Raw genomic sequence first — 22,765 nt, forward strand, 5'->3', positions numbered from 1 at the left:
GCTCCATCCGCATAACCCCAAAGCAAGACATTTTCATTAACCCAGCAACCTGCAGAACACAAAATAAGGAATTTTTTTTATTAAAACTGTGTGGTAAATCCACATCAGCTCTGCACTACATTTTCAAAACATTTTCATTAACTTAGGAACCTGTAGAAAACACAAAATAAGGAATTATCTTTTTTTGTTAAGCTTAAAGGCTATGCCTTTAAAATTTTTCACAGATCTTGAGCAGAAAGTAGTAAAAATGGTAAAGTTAATGATGGGGGGGGGGAATTTCCAACCCACCACAAACCTGCACATGGTAAATCCACATCAGCTCTGCACATCTTCACTGGCATTGCACCTACAGAACATTGCTTTCAGAGCTAAAATAAATCAATTCAAAAGGAATTCTTCAGGATGGGTTGTTGTCCAGCTGGACATCTGACACTATCTAGTCACCTGCACATAATGAGATGGTTTCTTTTGCAATTAAAGGTCTAGAAAACGTTCATTACAACCTGGTTTTGTCACAACAGGGCTTCTATCTGACGTGGATTTGGGAATGGTTTCACTACTCCAAGATCAATCGAATATTAAGTTTTCTTCTTCGGACGCTCTGGAAAGGGACCAACAAGACCTCATGAAGACACAGAGGGATTCAGTATCTCCTGTTCAGCAAACTGTGAGTGAGATGGCCCAGTTCTGTTCTTTCTTTGGGGTACAAGTGCAGATACAACATTCAGCACCTGCTGTACTAAATCTCCACGTACTTAACTGGTAACAAAGCAAACACTGAGAGTTTTATTCTTGAAGAGTAGAAACCCAAATTATTCTTCTGAGCTGATCTTAAGCTCCGTGCTAAATTTCCTATTCAATTGCTTAAAACTCCTATTACTTACAAAACAAAACAAGCAATCCATCTGGCTACTAATCCAGTAAAAATAACACATGCAAAGCACTTCCATCCTATTTCTAAAATAAATAAATAACTCAGCAGGCAGACAGAGAAACATCAGAACCTTGCTGTCTGCTCCTTGCCAGTACCTTCAAGCACTTCAAAATTCCTTGGGAGTCTTTTGGGATAAAATGCTCTCTCCTATTGCCTGTAGATTCATGTTTACCTTTCATAACAAAAGTACAAGTGGGAATAGTGGTTTCCATCAAACAGCAGCAAAATGACCATCATTATACTTTTATTATGACTATTTCAGGTGGAGAACTGCCAGCAGTGCCATTCATCCAACTTTATATAACTAAATATAGGGTGGGTTAAAAATTCTTATGTAACAGAAGAGATCCTAAACAGGTATCTGGGCTTCAGAGGAGAGCAAGGTAGTAAGAATTGAGAAATTACAAACAGAGCAAGTCTGTGTTCAGATGAGAAACCCAAAGTGTCAGGAGGTCAGATCTGCCCCTGGCAGGAATCCGTGACAGAACAAAGCTATTGAGCTTTGAAACACAGAGCAATGTGCCAGTGAAGGAAGCAGCTGTGCCATGCTCCACACCTCAGACAGCACTGACTTTTATGCCAGCTTCCCTTTGGAACTTGTTGGAATATAGCTCTTCCAGGAAGGAGCATTCTCTCTCACCTGTTCTCCTAAAATACTGTGACACCAATTTGGATTTGGAAGGGGAAAGAGCAAAGGGACAACAGGATAATTTGGTCTGACTTTTCGTGTAACATACAACATTGTATTGTCCCCTTCACTGAAGACAATAACCTGCTCTTGACTTAAGCACATCTCCAGAGGCACCCAAGTTGTTACTCATCCTTGATGTCAGGGAAAATATGTGTAATGTCTGAGCTGAACGTCTTCAGCTCCAGGATCCAGACACTGGTCCTGGTTAAACTTTTCTCTTCTAAATTAAAGAGCACTTCAGTAGCTGTTATTTTCTCTTTGCTGAAGTGCAAAAGGGAAGGGAGGGGATGAGAGAGGAACCAGGTTAAAATGTCTGCCCAGAGCCAGCCTGTCTCACAGAATAAGTGTGGCTGTGTTAATGAAAGGAAGTGATGTAACTAGCAACATATCTGGCAGCTTGTAACACCATCAGAGAATGAGATCAAGCTTATTTGACTAAACTTGTATATGGCAAGACTTGCACTTATCATATTCCTGTCATTTAATCTTTCATCACTTGATCATACATCATCCTTTCCCTGAAATTGTCAGTCAAGATTTCCCCAAGACGTCCTCGTTTTCTGTCGTGGCTCAGTCTTCTCAATGCTTTTTATTAGTTTACTTTTGAATGGTTTGGGATGCCAACTAACTGCTCATCAATAGCATATCTTAATGCACTATTTCTGTAAATCATGAAAACAATAAAACCTTTGCTTGTACTAATCCTAAATAAATGCTGATAATCCATTGCAGGATAATCCCAGTTACAACTGCCAACCATATGAGTCAGACAGCAGGACAGAAAGGAGGAGTTCAGAGTCTTCTCTCAGCCCCAGCCCTGCTTCTCCAGCCCAGGATCAAGTTCATGGGAGATACCCTGCAAGCCAAGGAACTCACTGTGGCAAGAACAAATTCAAAGCATCTTTCAGCGCTGAAAAATTCAGACGGTACAGTTACGAGGAAAGTCCGGTAGGAAATTATGACAGGTTCCTCAAGAGCAACAGGAACCCCTTCCACCCTTACAAGAGGCAGATCAGCGAAGATGTCTTCCAGGAAGCACACCAAGCCCTCCCACCAGAAGATTCACCTTTCAAAAATGCTAGAAGCATCGATGGTTATGAGGGTCTACCAGGATCGACAGGTCCTGACGAGTCAGAGTCATTTCCTACACACATTCCAAACATCTCCACAGAACAGCCGTGGTGTAACAACCTCCAGTACAGCACCACAGGCCAGGATCACAGTTCACAAGTCATGGTCAGTACTTTTTTTTTTTTTTTTTTAAATATTGTTTTCCCTGTTTTCAATGGTGAAAGTATCCTTTTGGAATTATTTTCTTACTTCTTAATGTGACTATAGGGACACGGAGTCTCTTGTCAAGTTTTTGGTTAAAGTTCAGGACAGACATTGACATTTACTTGTCAAAGTTCTCAGGTTTATGGCCTTTCCCTGCTGAAAAAAAGTCCTCAGAAAGGTGCACAAGAACAAATGATTTCTCACTAGAGGTGATACATGAATGCCAAACATCAAAATTCTTCCCAGCAACAGGTTTTATAGCAGTAGTTGACTTCAACTGGTATTTTCAAGGGACAGAAGTTCATCACCTAGTCTTCTTCAGGCATGAGGACATGTGTTTGAGATTTGTTACAACACCTCAGCTGTGTTTCTCTCTACATCAATGGAAGAGAAAGTCCAAGGCATCAATCCTACTTAAAATTAAACACAGTATTAATATAAATTTAAAGATCATTAAACAGAATTTAATCTTGTTCATGGTATGTGCAATGTAAAGGTACCTGGGCTAATGGATATGCTGGATAGAGGTAGCTACTTGTGTAGGGCAGTACAGAAATCCCTGAAAAGCAAAAGGTACACAGCCCCCCAGAGTCTCCACCACAAGGTACCTCTGCTGTGATCCAAAGTGTGAAGTGTTGTATCTTCATCATCCTGTGCAGACAAAAAGAGTGACTACACCTGCCAGGAGAGGGCCCTAACCACTGGCTCTAAATTGCTGTGAGGCAAAGAACTTCAGGGTTACCAAAAGAAAAAAGCAAACAACACATCAATCCTAATTGGATTAATACAATTTACCAGGGAATGGCAGGATGTTGTCTGGGTGCATACCTGGGGATTGAAGCCATTCAGGTTAAAGAGGAAATTGATCTAAATCTCTTATTTCCTGGATAAATACTCATCTAGGTCAGATGAGTTTAATGCAACACCTATAAGCAGCTGATGGAAAAAAAAAAAAATGCATTTCTTCCCAAATCCCTGGGATGCATGATGGAGAGAGTGTGAAGCTGGCACTGCAGGAGCCTTTTAACCAGGGTGTGTGACTGCTCAGGAGAAGGCTGGCTGCTTGTTGATGTCTGCACTGGTTCAGTCAGCATGCAGCTGCCAAGCTCTTACATAACTTACACAACTGTTGGCAAGTTGACACTTCTAGAAAACTTTATCTTATGTCACCAAAATACCAGGATATCAAATCAAGTCTAACATGTACACCTACACCCATCTACACCAGAAAAGATGATCATTAGGGCCTTGCTTTCAAACAGAAGGATAAGTTCCTGAAGTGTCTGACATCAGCTCTCAGAAGAGAATTGCTGGCCACCTATGCTGAGATGAGGACACTGCTGGAGACATCACTCCCTGCATAGTTTTTTACTAGCTAGGACTCTGTCTAGCACTCTGCTCCTCATGTACTTCATTTGAATTGCTCTTCTAAAGCAGAAACTCTTACTGCACACACCCTGTGGTGCACTCAGCCTTCTAGCTACAAGACAGCAACATTTAGCAACCAGGAGCCTGAGCCTTCAACAGCATCAAGCCCTGTGTGGAATCCAGGGCAGGCAGCTAGGCAGACCTGGGAGAAATTCAGACTTGATCAACTTGTCTATTTTCAATTCCACTGCTGCAGCAATAAATCACATCCCCACTGTATTTCAAGTATCTTGATCAAATAGCCCAGTTTGATTCTTGCCTGACAGCCCTTTCCTGTGCATTATAGACCTCACCCTCTACCTAAGGACAAAACTCCAACGTCAGCTCGAGGTACTGACACTGCAAGATAAAAATCAAGGAGTATGAAAAAGAGAGAGAGAGAAGTATGTGCACACTCCTGGAATGAAAGCTGGAGTATGCAGTTTGTGTCAGGAGGGGGAAAAAAAAGATAAACAGAAACTGACATTTTCTGAATTGCTTTTTGCATGGAATTTGGACTGAGATTTCCTTTTTTAAAGCAGTAAGTTATATAAATGCAGCTAAGTGTTTCTTCTTGTACCACTTGAATCTAACCCTAACTGTATGTAGCCTTTACTGTGACAGAAATAAGTCCAAAACAGTGCTGGGTATAATGAAAGACAAATCAGAACAGCAAGTAACAGAATTATTCTATTTCTCTAATAATTTTTTTTCCCTTAAATATTTTCTATCAGGATGCAGATATCAAGCTCAGGACATCCCCAATGGAAGGGCAGCCTGGTTTGTACTGCTACCAGCCTCAAGTGCAGCAGATGTATTGTCCCTCACATCCTTTCCATCAGGTCAGTACAACACACAGACCCTGTATTTCTAGCACTATGGTCGTACAGCAGCTATGGGAATAATACAAAAAGAGAGATGAAAAAATGAAAGGTTGGATTAAAAGTTGGACCAGATGATCCTTGAGGTGCCAGGTCCCTTCCAACCTGGCATTCTGTGACTCTATGATTGAATACCTGCTAAATCTGTGTTTGTAGGGCCAGGTTTGTGTACATACATTTTGTTTATGACAGTGAGATCTTAAAAGAACCACATCTAAATGCATTTTTTAAATGGCCATCCAGAACAAAAAAGGAAAGACAAAGCTAAAAAAAACACCTTGTAAAAAGGGAATCTTTGTATTGCTTAGTTATATTTTTACCATTATGCTCAAGGAAATTCCCTTGGAATCCAGATAAAGTTGGCATTTTAGTATGCCATGGAATTAAGGGCATTAATTAAAATTAAAAATCCCATATGTGACTGTGCACTTAAAATTCAAATCAAGCATTTAAAAAACAAAACAAAAACCCACTGTAAAAGCAGAATTTTAACAGCAGGATGATGTTCACTTTCCTTGTGCTTTATGGCGCACACATCTCTTTTGCAATCTTTTGACTGTTACAACATCCCCAGTGAAAGATTATTCAGCTGAAGCACAGCTGACCATAATGCTGATGAGGCAGGAGAATGCACAATATTAGGGTTGTTCTTCTGCACTGTAACTATGTTATTAATGCCAAAATTGCACAGGAGTAACTGACAACTTGTTTTGCTCGAGTGTGTTTAGGTGTCATCTGAATACATGTCAGTTCCTATTTTCAAGGCAGCAGGCATGCTGGGTCTTAGCAAAAATCACACCTCTGTGGCTTAACCTCACCTGTGATCCTAGTGTGTATTTCTAGAGGCTGGCCTGTGTCACCTGCTGAGCGCTGAAAACCTGGCACAGAGGGAGGAGGTGTATTAGAGAAAGTCATTTTTCAAGACCCTGAAATGTCTTGAAAGAATTCCCTTGAAATCTAGATGGTGGTGCTGCTCAGTGCATTGAAAGTCTCCTGGTTTACGCTCAGTTACCTGCAATGCACAACATTTCACAGGTTCACAGGATGTTAGGGGTTGGAAGGGACCTCCAAAGATCATTGAGTCCAACCCCCCTGACAGAGCAGGACCATAGAATCCAGCACAGGTCACACAGGAATGCATCCAGTCTTGAAAGTCTCCAGAGAAGGAGACTCCACAACCACCCTGGGCAGCCTGTTCCAGTGCTCTGTGACCCTCACAGTGAAGAAGTTTCTCCTCGTGTTGAGGTGGAACCTCCTGTGCTGTAGTTTGCATCCATTGCCCCTTGTCCTGTCACAGGGTGCAACTGAGCAGTAGCAAAGATGTTTGACAAAATACAACATTTGATATGACAAACAATAGGCTTCAAACATCCCATTTACCAAAAAAACCCACACCAACCCCACCCAAACCAAACAAAAGCAACAAAAAACCCAAACAAACAAGAAACAGCCAAACAAACTCCAAACAAACAGACCAAAACCCAAACAAACAAACACAAAACAAACCCAAACAAACTCCTGTCAGGTAAAATTAAGACAATGAGGATTTTTTTTTTTCAGCTCTACAGGCTGAAATCCACATCTGAAAACACCTCAGCTGCCAAACCTCCCAACCATTAGAACTGAAGTCAATTAAACTTATGGGAAATTCATACATATAGAATAGTGGAACATAAAAGCTCACACTTGAGTTATGACTCTTTTGATCCCAGTGGCTGATGACTGATGTTTGGATTGAGCTGTACCATCTCTTGCAGCTTGCTCAGGAAGTATTAAAAAAAAAAAAAAAAAGTGACTAACAGAGCAGTGATTTTAAACTGTGCAAAAGAAAACAAGTCTATGAAATATCATTGGGATTGTTAAGTCCTATGGTGCTACTAGTCTGAGTCACTGAAATAGTAACCATACCATTCATCATCAGGGTTTAATCCCTTGTGAGGGAAAAGAAAGGTTCTTTAGGCATGATTTTCTTCAAGAGGAGATGTAAATACCTTTTGAACTCAGGTGCTGAATGACCATAAAGAACAGGACTAGAGACAGAACGAAATTTTATGATCATTGGTAAAATTAAAATGTCCATCACTGGTGACTTCTTAGGAATTTAGCTTGCTAAGTGTTTTGTAAAAGGAGGAATGGAAGCATTCCATGTCTCAGGGGTGGATTTTCATGGTTTTAATTGTGTATTTCTTATGCTTCTAAATCCCCCCCACATCTACTGAAACCTTAAGGAAGGTATCTCATTATTACAGTATATAACCCCTCAGGTGTAGAGAGGAATGAAATAGGGACCAACTGCATCAGCCACTTGGAGAGCTTCAGGGACTTCTACAGCCTTTCTGAACTTCTACTGTCTGGGACAGTTAAAACCATCAACAGCACAGCAGCTCAATAGGACCCCACTGTACCAACACCTGCATCAAGGAAACTTCTAAAATCAGGTGTCTTTTACTGTCATCTTTCTCCTCCTTGCTCATTCAGCTGTGGCCAACCTCTGACAGTGGGCTTTGTATTTAAATCAGCGTAAAAACTGATTTGGGCAGGTTTTTGGAAGAACCTCCATTTAGCTTGTTAATTTATTTGAATATTTTGTAATTTCTTCCTTCATTCTGGGGCAGGCAGCCTTTCCCCTGTCACAGCTGATTTGATACCACTGCCTATTACTATACATTGGCATTAACCACATTCAAAAAAACCTACCAAATTAAAGCTGAACTACACCTTCTGGGAGCTGCTAGGCAAGACACAACAAGCACTAAGAGGAAAGTCTTCCATCCACCTGCAGGCTGGCACTGTGACAGGGCTCTCTCATGCAGCAGGTTTCTGTTAGACTTTTCAATAGTTGTGCTTCTTAATGCTACAATAGTAAAAGTACAGCAACATGGCTTTAAAGCTAGGCTGGATGGGGCTCTGAGCAACCTGATCTAGTGTGGCAGGGAGGTTGGAACTAGATGATCCTCGAGGTCCCTTCCAACCCTGACAGTTCTATGATTCTATGTTCTGCTACTCAGAGGGGAAAAAACCAAAACCAACCAAACAAAAAAAACACCACCCACAAAAACAAACAATAGGTATAAGCAGCCAGTCCCAACAGGTAGAATTGCTGTCCCTGTGCCATAATCATATACTGGGAAGTGAAAGAATGTGGGATACAAGGCTGAGAAGAGGAGCAACATCTTTTGCATGAGCAGCTCCGGTATGAGTACTTCACATTTCACATTTGAATGGAGCAGTGCAATTTAAATCATGAGGAGGTTACACTCAAGAGAAGAGACCCTTTAGCCTCCTCAGAAGGAAGTTCAAACTACCCTTCACTTTTCACTACAGGAATGAGAGAGATCAACTCCTCCTTTAATTTTGTCCAAGCGATACAATGGCCTCACCTTCCCCTTTGCTGGACACAACACAGATGATGACTCACATGAAAAATTACTTCTTATTGACCTGAAAAAAACCTAGCAGACACTTAGTGAAGTCATTACCCACCCACCATAAAACACGGGCACCTTTCATGCCAGTTGTACAACTCCAAAACCAGCTCAAGCCTGTCATACCAGACCATTCCCCAGCCTCTGCTTTGGAGGAACCAAACCAATAAAACAGAAATAATCCTTAAAACACCCAGCTCTTGCCTTTGGTGATGACATCACCACCAGTCCCATCTTAGCATTCTTTCCTTTCAAAGAGTCACTAAAAGCCATAAAAGCCCCACTGCTGCTGTATGAATTCCCAGTTCTCTACTCTGGTGAAAAAATCCACTCTCGGTGCGAGAAGCCAGCAGAGAACCGCGGATGGAAAATTAGCTCAGGGCTGTTCTGCAGAGAGCAGCTTTGCCCAGCATTTAGTTTAACAAGGCAGGACAGGATTAATTATGTACATCTCATTACTTTCACCCTGCTTACTGTAGGAAACAAATCTGTGTATTCAGTACAGATTTCCATATTCCATTTCAGGCAGTTCAGCATTAGAAAGGTAAAAAGCAAACAGGCAAAAACTCCAGCAACAAGAAAATTACTGAGAACCTGGAATAAACGATGCAGAGTCCAGAGCAAATAAACTGGGAACATTTTGCAAACACATGATAACCTCACACGTGCAGTTTAAGGGCACAAAGACCCCAAACAACACAAGCTATTGGTCTGAAAATAGAGATGGTAGTAAGAAACTAAGTCATATAAACTAATTACCAAGGAAATTTCCCTGACAAGTCTCAAATGCAACATTCTAATCCGTCAGAGGAACCGTAAAAACCTCTGACAGGTTTTATGGTTTGTCTGACACAGGACTTCTAGAGCTAAGTTGTAAAACACCAGAACAGGGCTTAGCAACCTTTGAGTACTAGGGAAGGCATGCAGGTAGATTTTTTTAATAGCACATGACATGACTCCTAATTTTGGCCATGCCCTAGCCCTGGCATCTGGAAAGATTCGTCTGTACGAGGCAGAAATTCCTCTCGGTGAGCTCTGAGTTCAGTGGGAACCTTTGCCTCCTGTAGAGCCAGCTGATGGTATCTCCCCTCAGCAGGGTAGTGTTTCTTTGTTCTTGAAAGTTGCTTGCCAGCAAGTTTAAACTGCACTTTGGAAAAGAGGAGAAAAAGGTGACCAACTCCGTGTTAAAAAGCAGGGAGCAAACCTACAGGAACTGAAGCAATCAAGGCTTTCTCTATGAATTATCTCCCCTCTCTCACCTCTTCAGGCACTGCTGTATTTCTGTTGTGGTTATCACAGGGCAAGCAAGCCAATTTTTAGCTTTTTTGAAAGCTGGACAGCTTGGAGATATAGGTTAGCATTTCAGTCTCAGGTAGCCTTTTGCTGCTTGTCTCTAGGGGAGGGTGAGGGCAGCATTTGATTTTAGGTGTCCTCACTATTGTTTTTAGGTTTCTGATATACAGAAAATGGAGTAGATGGTGTTTGAGGTGGTGGTGGTGAATAGCACTTAAATTTGTGGCCTCTTGAGAAGCCAGTTTCTTGTCACTGACTGAGAGAACCTCACAGGTCCAGCATAAGTCAGGCAGCATGAAAATCCACCTGTGAGAGATGTCTCTTATGCCACTCTCCTGAGCTCCAGAATGACATTATTCTTTTTTTTTTATAATAATATATTCACTTTAATAAATCCTCTGATGCCATTCATCCACAAAAACTTTTGCTGTCCTTGTTGTTTGGGTTTTTACTCCTTTCCCTGGTAACAGCTAGCTAGGGAGGTGATTAAGTTGCCAGCCCTGGATGTGTTTAAAGGTCATTTGGATGTGGTGCTTGGGGATATGGTTTAGGGGTGACCCTTGTAGAGTAGGATCATTGGTTGGGCTTGGTGATCCTGATGGTCTTTTCCAACTTGAATGTTTCTGTGATTCTGTAACTAAATGGATGCTTGGGGAAGCTGTTTCTCTTGGGAGTCAACTTTACCCACTTTGGATTTTAACCTTGTTGCATCCCTCTCCACCCAAAATCCAATAAAAAACAGCACACAACCAAACAATGCTCAGCCAAACCTTTCCTGCTTTTTGTCTAGGTTTTTAGTGACTTAATTTAGTAGGCTTATTTTTCTGTGGTGCACATTGTTTGAAGTACTTTATTCTGATGGGGCTGCTATTTTTCTTTTTCACATCTATATAACTAAAAATACACCACAAATTTACTTGCCTGCATAGCAAAGTGTTCAGGGGAGGCTGAGCAGGCTAAGATACTCCAAGTGCAGAAGAGATGGCTGAAGGGGGATATGCTTCAGGTCTATAAAAGTATGAATTGTCTGGAGAGAATTAATAGGCTCCGGTTGCTCCCATTATTCACAAGAACTCAGTAGCATGGCAGGCAATAAAAGAAAAGGGTTTTACATAGCTCAGTTTGGAACACACTACAACAGGATCTCATAACAGTCCATGTGTCAGTGAGTTCCTCCTCACACATGCTCTGTTTCTTCTACTTCTTAAGCATTCATTAGTAACATTAATGTTTTCCTGTACAATGCTAGAGAGAGACTTTAGGTCAGACTTGGCATTACAGCTATTAAATGTAGGCAGAGGTCAATATCCTCAGGACTAAATAGTTTAATACTGTTATTAAGAAAGAAATATTTTTGAGGGCTCATTGCTACAGCAAGTAACCTCTCTTTTGTTGTATTATCAGTATTCCCCAGGAGGCAGCTATCCTGTGACTTACATTACTTCTTCACACTACCCTTACCAAAGAATCGCTCCTCAAAGCAGTCAAGAATCCCAGCAGCCTCTATTTCCCAAACCCATCTACTCCTACAGGTAATCAAATATTTTTTTTTTAAGACCTAATATTGCAGGAAATACACTCTTTACCCATGGCCTATTTTCAACACCATTTGCAATAATGCTTACTCTTATTTGTCTTGTTCCCAGTGTGCTCTGTCCTGCTTGTATGAATCACAAGACTCTGGGGCCAAGGGGGAGGGAAATGAGTATTCTAAGGCATGTGAATAGTCTCAATCACCCCTTCAAAACACAGACATTTCTCTTAAGAGAATCTTAGGTGTTGCAAACATCATCAGCACATTAATTGCACATCATTGGTTTTTTGCAGGACCTGTCTTAAAACTATTTTTTTCCCCTCCAAGTACTAGGGCAAGGAACTGCCTAGAAAACGTAGCAGATCTGCCAGTCACCACACATTGGTTCAGCCCCCAAATAGCAGCCTAACAAAGTAGATCAGACAATCAAATTTTAATCATGCCTGCTGCCAAACTGGCAGTTTGGTGTTCTCATTGTGGCCTTTATCAGGTTCAGTACTCAAACACAACCTTCAGTAAATACACACTGGCAGGATTTGAAGGCTGTGGTCTTGATTCAAAATAAAGCCAGGCTGGCCCCTTTTAGATACACTTTGAGAATTATCTCTAGGAGCTAAGCAGTGTGAGGAGATGGCTTATAAACAGCTGAGTGGGAATTTAAAGCTCCATTGGTATTCATGCTATGGCAGTGAGAGCCACAGTAATTGCACACACTGGGGAAAATTATTTTTTCTGCTTCCAAAGAGTCAAGCAGAACAGGCTAAAACGCTTTTCTTTCTCTCCTTAAAGCATCCTGATCTTCATGGCACTCAAAAACAGCAAGACAGGGAGTTTGCCAGTCAGTGAGATTTACAATTTCATGACAGAACACTTCCCTTACTTTAAGGTGAGTTCCACAGGGAAGGGGGGAAATCTCTTTCCAAGCTTACCTGGCAGCAGAGGGAATAAGGGAGGGGATTCAGTCTGTGACAGGGATAATTTCTTAGCAGATCAATATCAAGTCAGTTGCCCATTATATGCCTTCATGATCACAAAGTACCCAGCATCTTAAGCCTAGGCAGAAATCTGAGCATGATATGTGGCAACACTGAACACAAAAAGGTATTCAAAACTCTTCCAGCTTTGAGGTTGTGCAGACAGCAGAGGCCATCCCTTACTAACAACTCATAAAAAAGGATATTTTAAACCAACACATCCATTCCTTCCTCTCAGGTCTCAAATACAGACAGAGCTGGTCTTGTGGCTTCCTCTGCCATCAAATTGTATCTCCAGACTCAGGTGAAAGCAGAGGTTATTGTGCTCTCTTCTAGAGCTGGGATATCCCTATTCGGCAAGTTCACTTTCATGCACTGTACAAAGGAAAATATAATAAGTGATAAATGGTACTAAGCTCATAATTACACAGTGATTCTGGAGAAGGTAAGGCTGCATGGTTTGCAGCAGATGATAACTATTGACATTTAAATCTGTGCTGTAAGAGAATGGTTTCTTACACTTGGAATGCAAGTGGGCAGAGATTAGTCAGCTCGTGATCCAAGAGCAGAAGGACTGCAGTAATGATTTTTGTAAACCGAGCTGTAAGAGAACAGCCAAGCACTGCTCACCTCAGAGCTTCATTATTGATGGTTCATCAAAACCAACTCATTGACAGCCCAGGTAATCCACAGCTGCTAGCAAGGTCCAAAAAGGAAAAGAAAGCCACACGAGCCTTGTCCCATTTCCTGTTGCAAATAAACAGGCAGCAATTAAACCGAATGCAAAGCAGCTACAGGATGGGAATTCAGACATCTGTATTAAGAAAAGGACACCAAGAATAACCAAAAATAAATGTTCTGGTACGATTTTGCAGTGGTTTGGGAAACTGAGGATAAATAATGCCCACAAAAACAAACAAAATTGAACATGTCAGTAATCAGAGAAAAAAAAAAAGAGACATCTTGTAGGAAGAACTGTGTGGATCCACTACTAAGATCCATGAGGGAGATGCTCCAGGCCCCTCATCATCTTCATGGCCCTCCACTGGACTCTCTTGAGTAGTTTCTTGTCTCTCTTGGACTGGGGAGCACAAAACTCAACATAATGCTCCAGATGTGGCCTTACCAGGGCAGAGTAGAGGGACACTGAGGAGAGGCTGAGAGACCTGGGGCTGTATAACCTGGTGAAGACTAAGAGGGAATTTCTCAATGCTTGTCAATGTATAAAGGGTGGTGCCCAGTGATAGTACATGGGACAACAGGAACAAACTGGAACACCCTGTAAGGGTGCTGGAGCCCTGGAGCAGGCTGCCCAGACAGGGTTCTGGAGTCTCCTTCTCTGGAGAGATTCCAAACTGACCTGGACATGATGCTGGGCAACCTGCTCTGAGTGCCCTGCTTGAGCAGGGGGGATGGTCTAGGTGATCTCCAGAGATCCCTTCCAAATCTCACCAAGCTAGGATTCTGTGATTACACTTCTGCATTCCCAGATTCTCTCCCAGAGGAATCACTACAATTACTTATTAAAAGCAGGCAGAGAGAAAAATAACAACATAATTCCAGAAGTTTCTCTTCACAACAGGATTGTCCACTGACACAAATCTGAAGCACTCTGACTTGCTGTCTTAAGTCACAGGGACACCACAGATTTTTAGTCTTAAAACAGATGACAGTAATCAAAACAGGAATGGGGAGAAGGTTAGAAAGGCACATGACAAGAACAGAGTACCTGTAATTTTTTGTTGTTTTTTTTTTCATTTTCAAAGCAAGAACACATTTCAAGATTCAGATTTTGTCACTAGCAGAGCATTAACTCCATTTTCCTTGCATTTACCACTAGTTGCAAGACATATTAATAATACAAAGGGAAAACCTTTTGAGGATTGTGAAAAAGGTCTTGAATTGGTATTTTGCAGAACTGCACTTCTGAGCATAATGATCTCCAGCAAAGTAACACAATCTTGCCAAATTACTGCTTCCTAGAGAAACAGCACGAGTTTCAACAGAGAGGTGGGAATGGGGGGGGGGGAAGAAAAAAAAAGTGCTTTATAGGCATGTCCAGGTTTATTCATCAGATCAAACTGAAACTAATCCTCCTTTGTCTTACAACACAACTGATTATAAAATTAATCAGCAGCTCGCAAAGCAAACGCTGCTGCTTCTGCCAACGTGCACAGAATTCCTCAGACACAAGGCTGCCAGCTCCTGAAGTTAGAGTTACTCTGACACAGCAGAAATGTTAGGGAGATTATACATCCTTTCCTCAGCCATGCAGTGAGTGTAGATGTTGTGTGTTGTATGGGTGGTGATACTCTGTGTGCAAACCTGTCCAGAGAGAGCAGTGCGTTCTGCCTCGCTGTATGCACACAGCTCTATAGCAGATGTGCTTCAAACACAGCTTTACATAACTGCTTTATAGCTAAACTCCTCCCTTCTTACTCACCAAAACGTGCCTGTTCCACAGGGAGTGAGGTTTCTTTTTGGCAGATCCTCCTGGCTCTTTCTTAATTCATTTTAAAATAAATGATACTGAGGATACTGCTGTCATATGCATCATAGGAAAAGGATGGTGCAGGGGGTATTACTGAAGCATTCACTGCTTTGTGGCACCTTTATTTCTGCATTTTACTTATAATTACAGCCAAGTGATCGAGCACTTCCATCCCAAACATCCTTAAAATAAGCAGGAGAGAATCAGCAAGCAAATATTATGCTTAGAGGCTCTAGCCCTGTCTACCTGTGGTCTTCCTAGCATCCCACAGAGCTATTACAAAATGGCAAAAGCTAATATCCTCTATCCTCCCTTTATTTGCTGAGTCTTCAGCAAGATAAAATAATATAAAAATCATTTTGCTGTTGCTACCAGAAGTCACTGAATGGCAGGATAGAGCAGAGGGAGGGGGAAGCAATTTAAGTTGGAGAGAAACAGAGTGCAAGTGTACACAGAATCTTGCTGGGAGACATTGGATGATACAAGCCTAGTCAAATTAACTTGTATTCGCTGCCACAGCAAATTCAGTTTCTATGATGCAACAATCTCATTTCTAGTTGAAACAGAGCAATCCAACTCCTACGTCCTACAACAAAAAAACAACAACCAAAAAAAAAAAAATCTACACAGCTAAAGTTGAATTACTCTTTGATGTACCTCTCCCTTCTCTTGAGACCTAGATTTAAAGAGAAAGGGTTTTGCAAGATCACTGAACTCTTTAAACTTCAAGAGGCGGTCAGGATCAATGGGTCTGTACAGGAATATTCTTCTGCTTGTCATCCTTTCTTGTCTTTGTAGCGATTAGTGAGTCTAACAGAAAGCTTTCATCTCATTAATTGCAGTTACTGCCAGAGGTCTAAGAGGTTAGAAAGGTCTGCAGTCTGATGGAGCTTACAGCAGCAAGTATTCTCTTGCAGTGTCCACACAGCTCCGTCCGCTCTATGCTGAAGGCAGCAGTGGAAGAAATGAACCATAGCGAGGAGATTCCAGCTGTACAGCAGCACCTGCAGTACCCAAAGCTCAGATCATTAACAATCAAATGCTAACTAAAAAGCTGTAATGTGAACACACTGCTGGAGTGTTCCTTCAGGGTCTGCAGAGATAAATATTATTTTTTTTTTTTTTGCTGCTCAGCAATACCAAGTTTAGTGCAAGAACCTGTTCAGCTCTTGGCAGCAGCCTCCAGAACAAATCTGTGTACTTTTTGCTCTTACTAAAGATCTTTTCTAAGAGGATCTCACAGTTTACACCCCCATACAGTCTGAAAACCTCTAAGAAGCACCTGACACTCCCAGCTCCTCTGGTGCTTAGCAGAAACACTAATTACCCTGTCTAGATGCAGACAGAGGTATATGTAGCCTCATGTGCAGGGCAAGAAACAGGAATATTCTTTCAGGGCAGCTTACTCAGTAGCTAAACACACATCTCACCTTGGAGGAACAGTTTTACTTACTTTTTGGAACTGCCAGAAAGCAAAACTAGTATGATCTGAGAGGGAGAAAACCTGCTTCATCATTTTTAGAATTGCCCAGTGGCAGAAAGAGTGGTAAAAGGATTTGTGTGTTGGTTCTTGTTTTCTTTTAAATAGAAAGGCAGCATCTCACCTATAGGACTGGATAACAGAATGGTGAAATGCTGACATCAGGTGGGCCAGAAGGGTAGAAACTGGGCTGTTACAAAAGGAAAAGAGATTCAGTTTTAGTTAAATAATATCTACTTAGCTTCCACAACTAATTGATTCTTTTTTTAATGAGGAAAGCAAGAATTAAATTCGACCCTCAAATTCTTCAGTAAGGCTTTTAATGCCTCAAACCTCAGGACAGTCTGTCACAAGCTTGGAAAGAACAGATTTGACATCCCTGATAAAAGCAGAATGTCTTTCCAAGTATGTTCAAAACTCCATGGTGCATCATGTGAAAGCAGAAATGGGCACAAGGTCATTTACAAAAGATGCTCTTAGAAGAACTCTGTTACACCAGGCAACAATCAGAGAAGCTATCCCAAAGCTGACTTTCTAAAAGAAAGGGATCCCTGTTGATAAGGCATAAGAATGAAAAGGAAACTTAACATCCATTAAAGGGAAATTTTCCTTTCTAACCTCTTGAAAAAAACATTATGGAAAATATTCTTTTTTTCTTGTGCTCTCTGTTCAATAACTCTGTGGTTGATATAAATAATTACAACAAAAACCATTTTGCATCCATGAATATGAGTCAGCAGTGGCATGCAGACAACTTCACCCACCTCTCACAGCTGTTTAATAGATTTTAGTTTTTATGTCACACAGATCAGGATTTTTTGGAAATAAGAAAAAGCATCCCAAAAAAAAATATTTTTTTTTTCAAAAAGGCCTCCTAGACTAACAGTGCAGATTGTTTGTAATCTGATGAGCTCTAAAGTCTCTCTCTCTTGAGATTTCTCCTCTGCAAACACAGAGCTTTGGGAAAGATGTTTGGCTGACACAGGTAAAGCTACAATTTCATCTTTTGTAACTGGTTCTGGGGCAGTCCAGCTGCACTAGGCAGGTACATCAGTTACCACGGCTCTGGGTTTCTCAGACTGGTCCCTACCATTACCTAGCAAGTCATTTTTCCTCTACCATTGATTGTTTTCAATTACAATCCAGTGGCCAGGAACTAAGGCAGTTCTACTCCTATGTGGAATAAGCAGCATTGTACAGTTCTACCAAAAGAAAAGCAAGGAGGTGACACACCAGGAGTTTACAGCAACCTTCTCACATGGACGTGCACACTAATTTACAACACGACAGGCACTGTCTTCTGGCTGCATGACTAAGCCAGCAGAAATAAGTGAAAACAAACAAACAAACACCAGCCAAACTTATCTGTGGTATCAGGACACTGAGGCATTTCTTCAGTGAGTATTCCAGACTAGACTTTTTCCATCAAAATCCAGGCATGACCATTCTCTGAGTATTTCCCCCTCTGGCCCTTACGGTAATATGTAGTTTCAAAGTTCATTTAGTGCAATTAAAATAAAAATTAATTAAAATTTAAATTGCCTAATTAGAGGGAGTTTTTTTGGGGGGGTTGTACTTTTTTTTTTTTTTTTTTTTTACAAAGGATTTTCTTTTCATTCCATTCTTGCAGGTGAATGCAAAACTATGCTCAGAGAAAGGATGGAATCTTGATTCCCTCATTTATCAGAAACCGCCTAAATGAAACTGGATTAATCATTTTAATGAAGCTTTTATCTATAGATCAGCCTAAAGAACCTTCCAGCTTCCACTAGGGAGTTAAAAATAAATGCAAAGCAAACAGATAAAAGCGATCAGATGTAGAAACCTCTACCTCATCTGGAGGGCTTGTGATTAAAACATTTGGTTATGTAATTGGCTAGGAGGCAGAGTTACACCTACAGCAGCATGTGAAAGTTCTTTTGAGCTCTGCCTGGACACTTAAGTCCAAGCAGCACACAGCCCTTCAATGAGGCAATTGCTACTTTTCTAGGTGTCCCAGGACAGACTGATGATTCCTGTTAGCTCACACTTGTAGAATATCAGTCTTTGCACACTTTATTCTTCTGCTTTGCTTTCTGAATTCGCTCCTAAAAATTCCACAGCCCCTCTGACAAGGCCAATCCTACTGCTTGGGAGATCAGGTCTTGTTTTAGCTGATCCCTCTCTTCCCACACACCACCACTAGAACACTGTGGTGGTTCCCTCCTAACACACAAGCTTCAAATTGTAAACAGTGTCATCCAAACGACATTTCTGCTAATCTCACCAGTTAAAAACAGAGAGACATTTCTGCTAATCTCACCAGTTAAAAACAGAGAGAAAGATATTGGGGGGGTGGGGAAGAGGGAGGGTGTTACCTTGAAGTTCCATTCTTAGACTGGATTTGTTTTTCCAGACAGCTCCAGATGGCTGGAAGAATTCTGTGCGCCACAACTTATCTCTGAACAAATGCTTTGAGAAAGTTGAGAACAAGTCAGGCAATTCTTCTCGCAAAGGTTGTTTGTGGGCTCTGAACCCTGCCAAAATCGACAAGATGCAGGAGGAGCTTCAGAAATGGAAGAGGAAAGATCCAGTTGCTGTGAGGAAGAGTATGGCAAAGCCAGGTCAGTAACATGGCAGTGTGTTAAATACGAGAGCTCCCAAACACTTGACCCAGAACTTTCCTTAGCAATTGGCATCAGGCTGGATGAGAGACCACACTTAATTCAGGAAAGCATTTAGGGTTTATTTGGGGTTTTTTTAATGGTCATAAAGTAATTAGTTAAGAAAAAAAAAAAATCAACAGCAGAATTAAATAAGACCTGGTTATGCAGGAGAGCTTCCAAGCACAAGGGAAGCTCCACCAACAAGACATTCTCTCTTGACATCTCACTAAACTCCAGGTTAAGAACAAGACTGAAATAAGTACTAACAAATAAAAATTGAAATTAGCTGCTAAGCATCCAACCTTTAAACGTAAAAATTGTGATTTATTAGACACTCACTTAGCAGTGATGACTTAGAAAAACTATTTTAGGCCCAACCGTAGAAATAAGTTGCCCAAGGGAGGTGGTGGAGTCACCATCCCCGGAGGTGTTCAAAAAAACGTGTAAACATGGCACTTTGGGACATGGTTTAGTGGCCATGGTGGTCCTGGGTGGATGGTTGGACTCAATGATCTCAGAGATCTTCTCCAACCAAAATAATTCTGTGATTCTATACAAGGACCAGCACTTCAGTTGCCATCCCCCTCACCCAGTTCCTAAGAAACACTTCGCATTCCAGCTGCAAGCCCTGAAGATTGAGGCTCTGTTAGGAATAAGCAAATTACAGACTGTTTTCTCTTTTGTAGAAGAGCTTGACACGCTGATAGGAGACAAAAGTGAAAAGCTAAGGTCTTCCATCATGCCCTGCAGCCCTCCTGGCATTGCAAATGCATCCCTCTCCAGGCAGATGGCAGTCCAGCCCCACTCCTTAGGCGAACCCACTCTCTCCTCCGGTGGACCACAGCCATTGCACAGCATCCACGCACCAGGGGCTCTGCATGTCAAGAATCCGCTACCAAATCTGCTCGGGGGCCAGCAGACTGCGTGCTACACATCACCACAGGGGTTTCCTCAACTCTCAAGTACATTAATGCAGCAGTCACCCGACCCTCAGACCCTCTTTCCTTCTGGGGAGGCTCAAAGTGAACTCAGAACTCAGCCCAGCATCACGCAGGATTCTCCACTGCCAGCCCAGACACCCCCCATGTGCGGTGTGAAGATGCTGACAGAGCACTCCACAGCCAGGACCATGCAGGACACACTCATGCAGGAAGGAGATCTCAGCAATGATATCGATGCTCTTAACCCATCCCTGACTGATTTTGATCTCCAAGGTGGGTACCTGAAGCATTCTTATTTTGTAGAGTCAGGCTTATCACATCACATCCCAATCTGCATAAATCTTTTTTCCCTCCTTCCATTTTCAAAGGCATCCTGCACCAATGTAAACAGACACTAGCAGAATGAAGACAGGATTTTTGTCCTTTTAGAATTATTTGTCCTTGCCAGTGCTCACAGACCCTCTGACTGGCTTACATTACTTTGCACAACATGGAATTTTGCATTGTATCTTTAAAAGGTCTCCTAAGAAAGTTACAGATTCACATCCAGAGTTCAACAACTCTGCTTACTCCTGGCTATGACTGCTGATGTTAAATCCTGCAAGGCAGTATTTACACTGTCCCTTTCTTTCCACTGAAAACTACTCAAGCACAACTATTCAGTGCCTAGCAAGAGAACTGCCAGGTGAAGGGCACAAAGAGAAATATTTTTTTATTGAATTAACCTGTTGACATTTTTCTTTATCAATATTCATTCAAACACCTTCCACATCTTTGCTCAAATGGATGCTACTTACTCCTTCACAAGGCATTCATCTGAACTATGACCTGACCATTTTATTTTCACATAATGCTGATGACAGAAAGGTTCTTGGTATTAACTGATTGAATCATCTTGGATAGGACTTGCAACACTGTGAACACAGCTTTCCATTCAAAACAAGACATAACCTTGGTGGGGTTTTTGTTATGTGTATGTATATGCATATTTATTTATTTACATGTACACATGAAATCACACCTGTGAGCTCCAAATTATAAAGCTCTTGCTGTACCCACAAAAACATGGAAGAATTGCCTTCCTGTCCAGACATGAGGTGGCTCACAAAGCAACCTGAAAGACCAAAAAAAAAAAACCCCAAACCCAAACAGTCTTAACAACCCACATGACTCCCTGGATGCAGCTGCCCTGTCACTGTATGTCACAAATGCTTTGCAGTTCTGCAGTGCCCACATTGCTTCACTAAGATGAACACCAATTTTTTTGAACCCTTAGCTTTTTCTTTTTCCAGGCAGCCAGATCTCACATTCTGCTCATTTTACTGAACCATTCCCATTTTATTCAGATAATATGCAGCATGCTCATCTGTACTGTGAATGTTTGGTATGCTTCACCAACATGGTACAATTCCAGCTTTCCTCTGTCCTTGCCTTTTACCTTAAATTATTTAACCTTATTTAAACTTCTAACTTCCTTCCTTTCTGAAATTACCAAACCTGAGATTAGGGACCCTAGAACTTAATGTCAACAAGCTTGGAGCAAAATCATTATGCACACACATACAATAAAAATTAAAAAATAAACTTAAAAATATCAACAAGAATCAAGAGAGTTATTAACCCATTGGGGATAGTCTGCAGATGGTTGGTGCAGCACTGCAGCAACAGCCTCCCTGCCACCACCACCACCACCACCACCACCCCCCCGAAGGAATCTTTGGTGATGGAGATAAAACCCCAGCTCTCCTGCAGTACCTGATTTAATGTTTTCCCTGCAAGATGCAGATAGAACAGAGAGATGAAAAAGGTTTTGGTACATGTTGGGGGTTGGGGGGTAAAGGCAACCACTCAGCTCTCTTGCTTTGTCAGGTCAGCCACATATTCAGGAACTCAGTTTGCAATCCAGAGAACACCACACCATAAGAACATGAGAAGTCCAGCTGTGCAGTAATGTCATTTGCAGTTTGTCCCAGAAAGTGTCATTAGCTCCTCCATATCTTATAAAGACAAGAGGGGCAAGTTCCCCTTTCAAAATTAGTGGTTTGGATCCTTTTTTTCAAACAGAAGTTAATGTTTTATAAGCATACATCTGCAAGAGGACCAACTGAAATAATTTTCTTGATGCTTTCTCCCACACTTAAATTTATTATGGAGACAGATAAATAATGATTACCACAACCTCTTCCATTTCTTCATGGCAAGTGGCTAGGAGTGCCTGCACACAGCATACATGAATGTGTAATGATGACCTCTCCCACAAAACAGTGTTTTCAAAACACATATAAAGGAATTTGGATCAATCCATTTTGTTTTGTTACAGGAAATCTTTGGGAGGAGCTGAAAGACGACAGCCTTGCTGTGGATCCCCTAGTTCTCATTTCATCATCCCCAACACCTTCCCAGTGCTTCCCTTCTCACTGCCAGATGGAAAACAGCAGCAGCAGCAATGTCAGCATCCAGCATGGGACTCCACACAGCAATATGCCTGACCTGCAGCTCACGACTCTTTACTCTGCCTTTATGGAACTGGATACAGTCTCTCCTGCCTATCTAAGTAATTCTGGATCCAAACCTATAGCACTAATGTGAACCACACAGCAACCTAATCATTATTCTGATCTAAATACAGTCCTAACCATCACACACTCTCACCTATCTGATTTGTGTCAGCTGAAACCGCATCCATCGGACTAAGAATGTTTCTAGAACTCCCCTGCAGGATATGTAGCTTTACTCTGATAATTTTCTACAGACAGACACTGAAAACAAATGTAAAAATATTTAAAGATAATAC

General features: G+C 41.5%; 1 protein-coding gene across 1 annotated transcript; it reads left to right on the plus strand.

Annotated features, from left to right (window-relative positions):
* The first annotated feature begins 547 nt into the window (after positions 1-547).
* FOXN1 (forkhead box N1) lies at positions 548-22,560 on the plus strand. Its single transcript, XM_054394375.1, has 9 exons — positions 548-667; positions 2,358-2,861; positions 4,981-4,983; positions 5,042-5,149; positions 11,311-11,438; positions 12,230-12,326; positions 18,781-18,988; positions 19,717-20,244; positions 22,292-22,560. The coding sequence occupies exons 1-9, from the start codon at positions 548-550 to the stop codon at positions 22,558-22,560; spliced, it is 1,965 nt and encodes a 654-aa protein (XP_054250350.1).
* Positions 22,561-22,765: the final 205 nt, after the last annotated feature.

Source organism: Indicator indicator, chromosome 30 (genome assembly GCF_027791375.1).
Source record: "Indicator indicator isolate 239-I01 chromosome 30, UM_Iind_1.1, whole genome shotgun sequence".
NCBI lineage: Eukaryota > Metazoa > Chordata > Aves > Piciformes > Indicatoridae > Indicator > Indicator indicator.

Excerpts from the sequence above, each read along its gene's own strand:
- FOXN1 (XM_054394375.1), top strand. The coding sequence starts at position 548 with ATGGTTTCACTACTCCAAGATCAATCGAATATTAAGTTTTCTTCTTCG. Across the intron at positions 5,150-11,310 it reads CCTCACATCCTTTCCATCAG|TATTCCCCAGGAGGCAGCTA; the intron begins GTCAGTACAACA and ends TTGTATTATCAG. Across the intron at positions 18,989-19,716 it reads GAAGAGTATGGCAAAGCCAG|AAGAGCTTGACACGCTGATA; the intron begins GTCAGTAACATG and ends TCTCTTTTGTAG.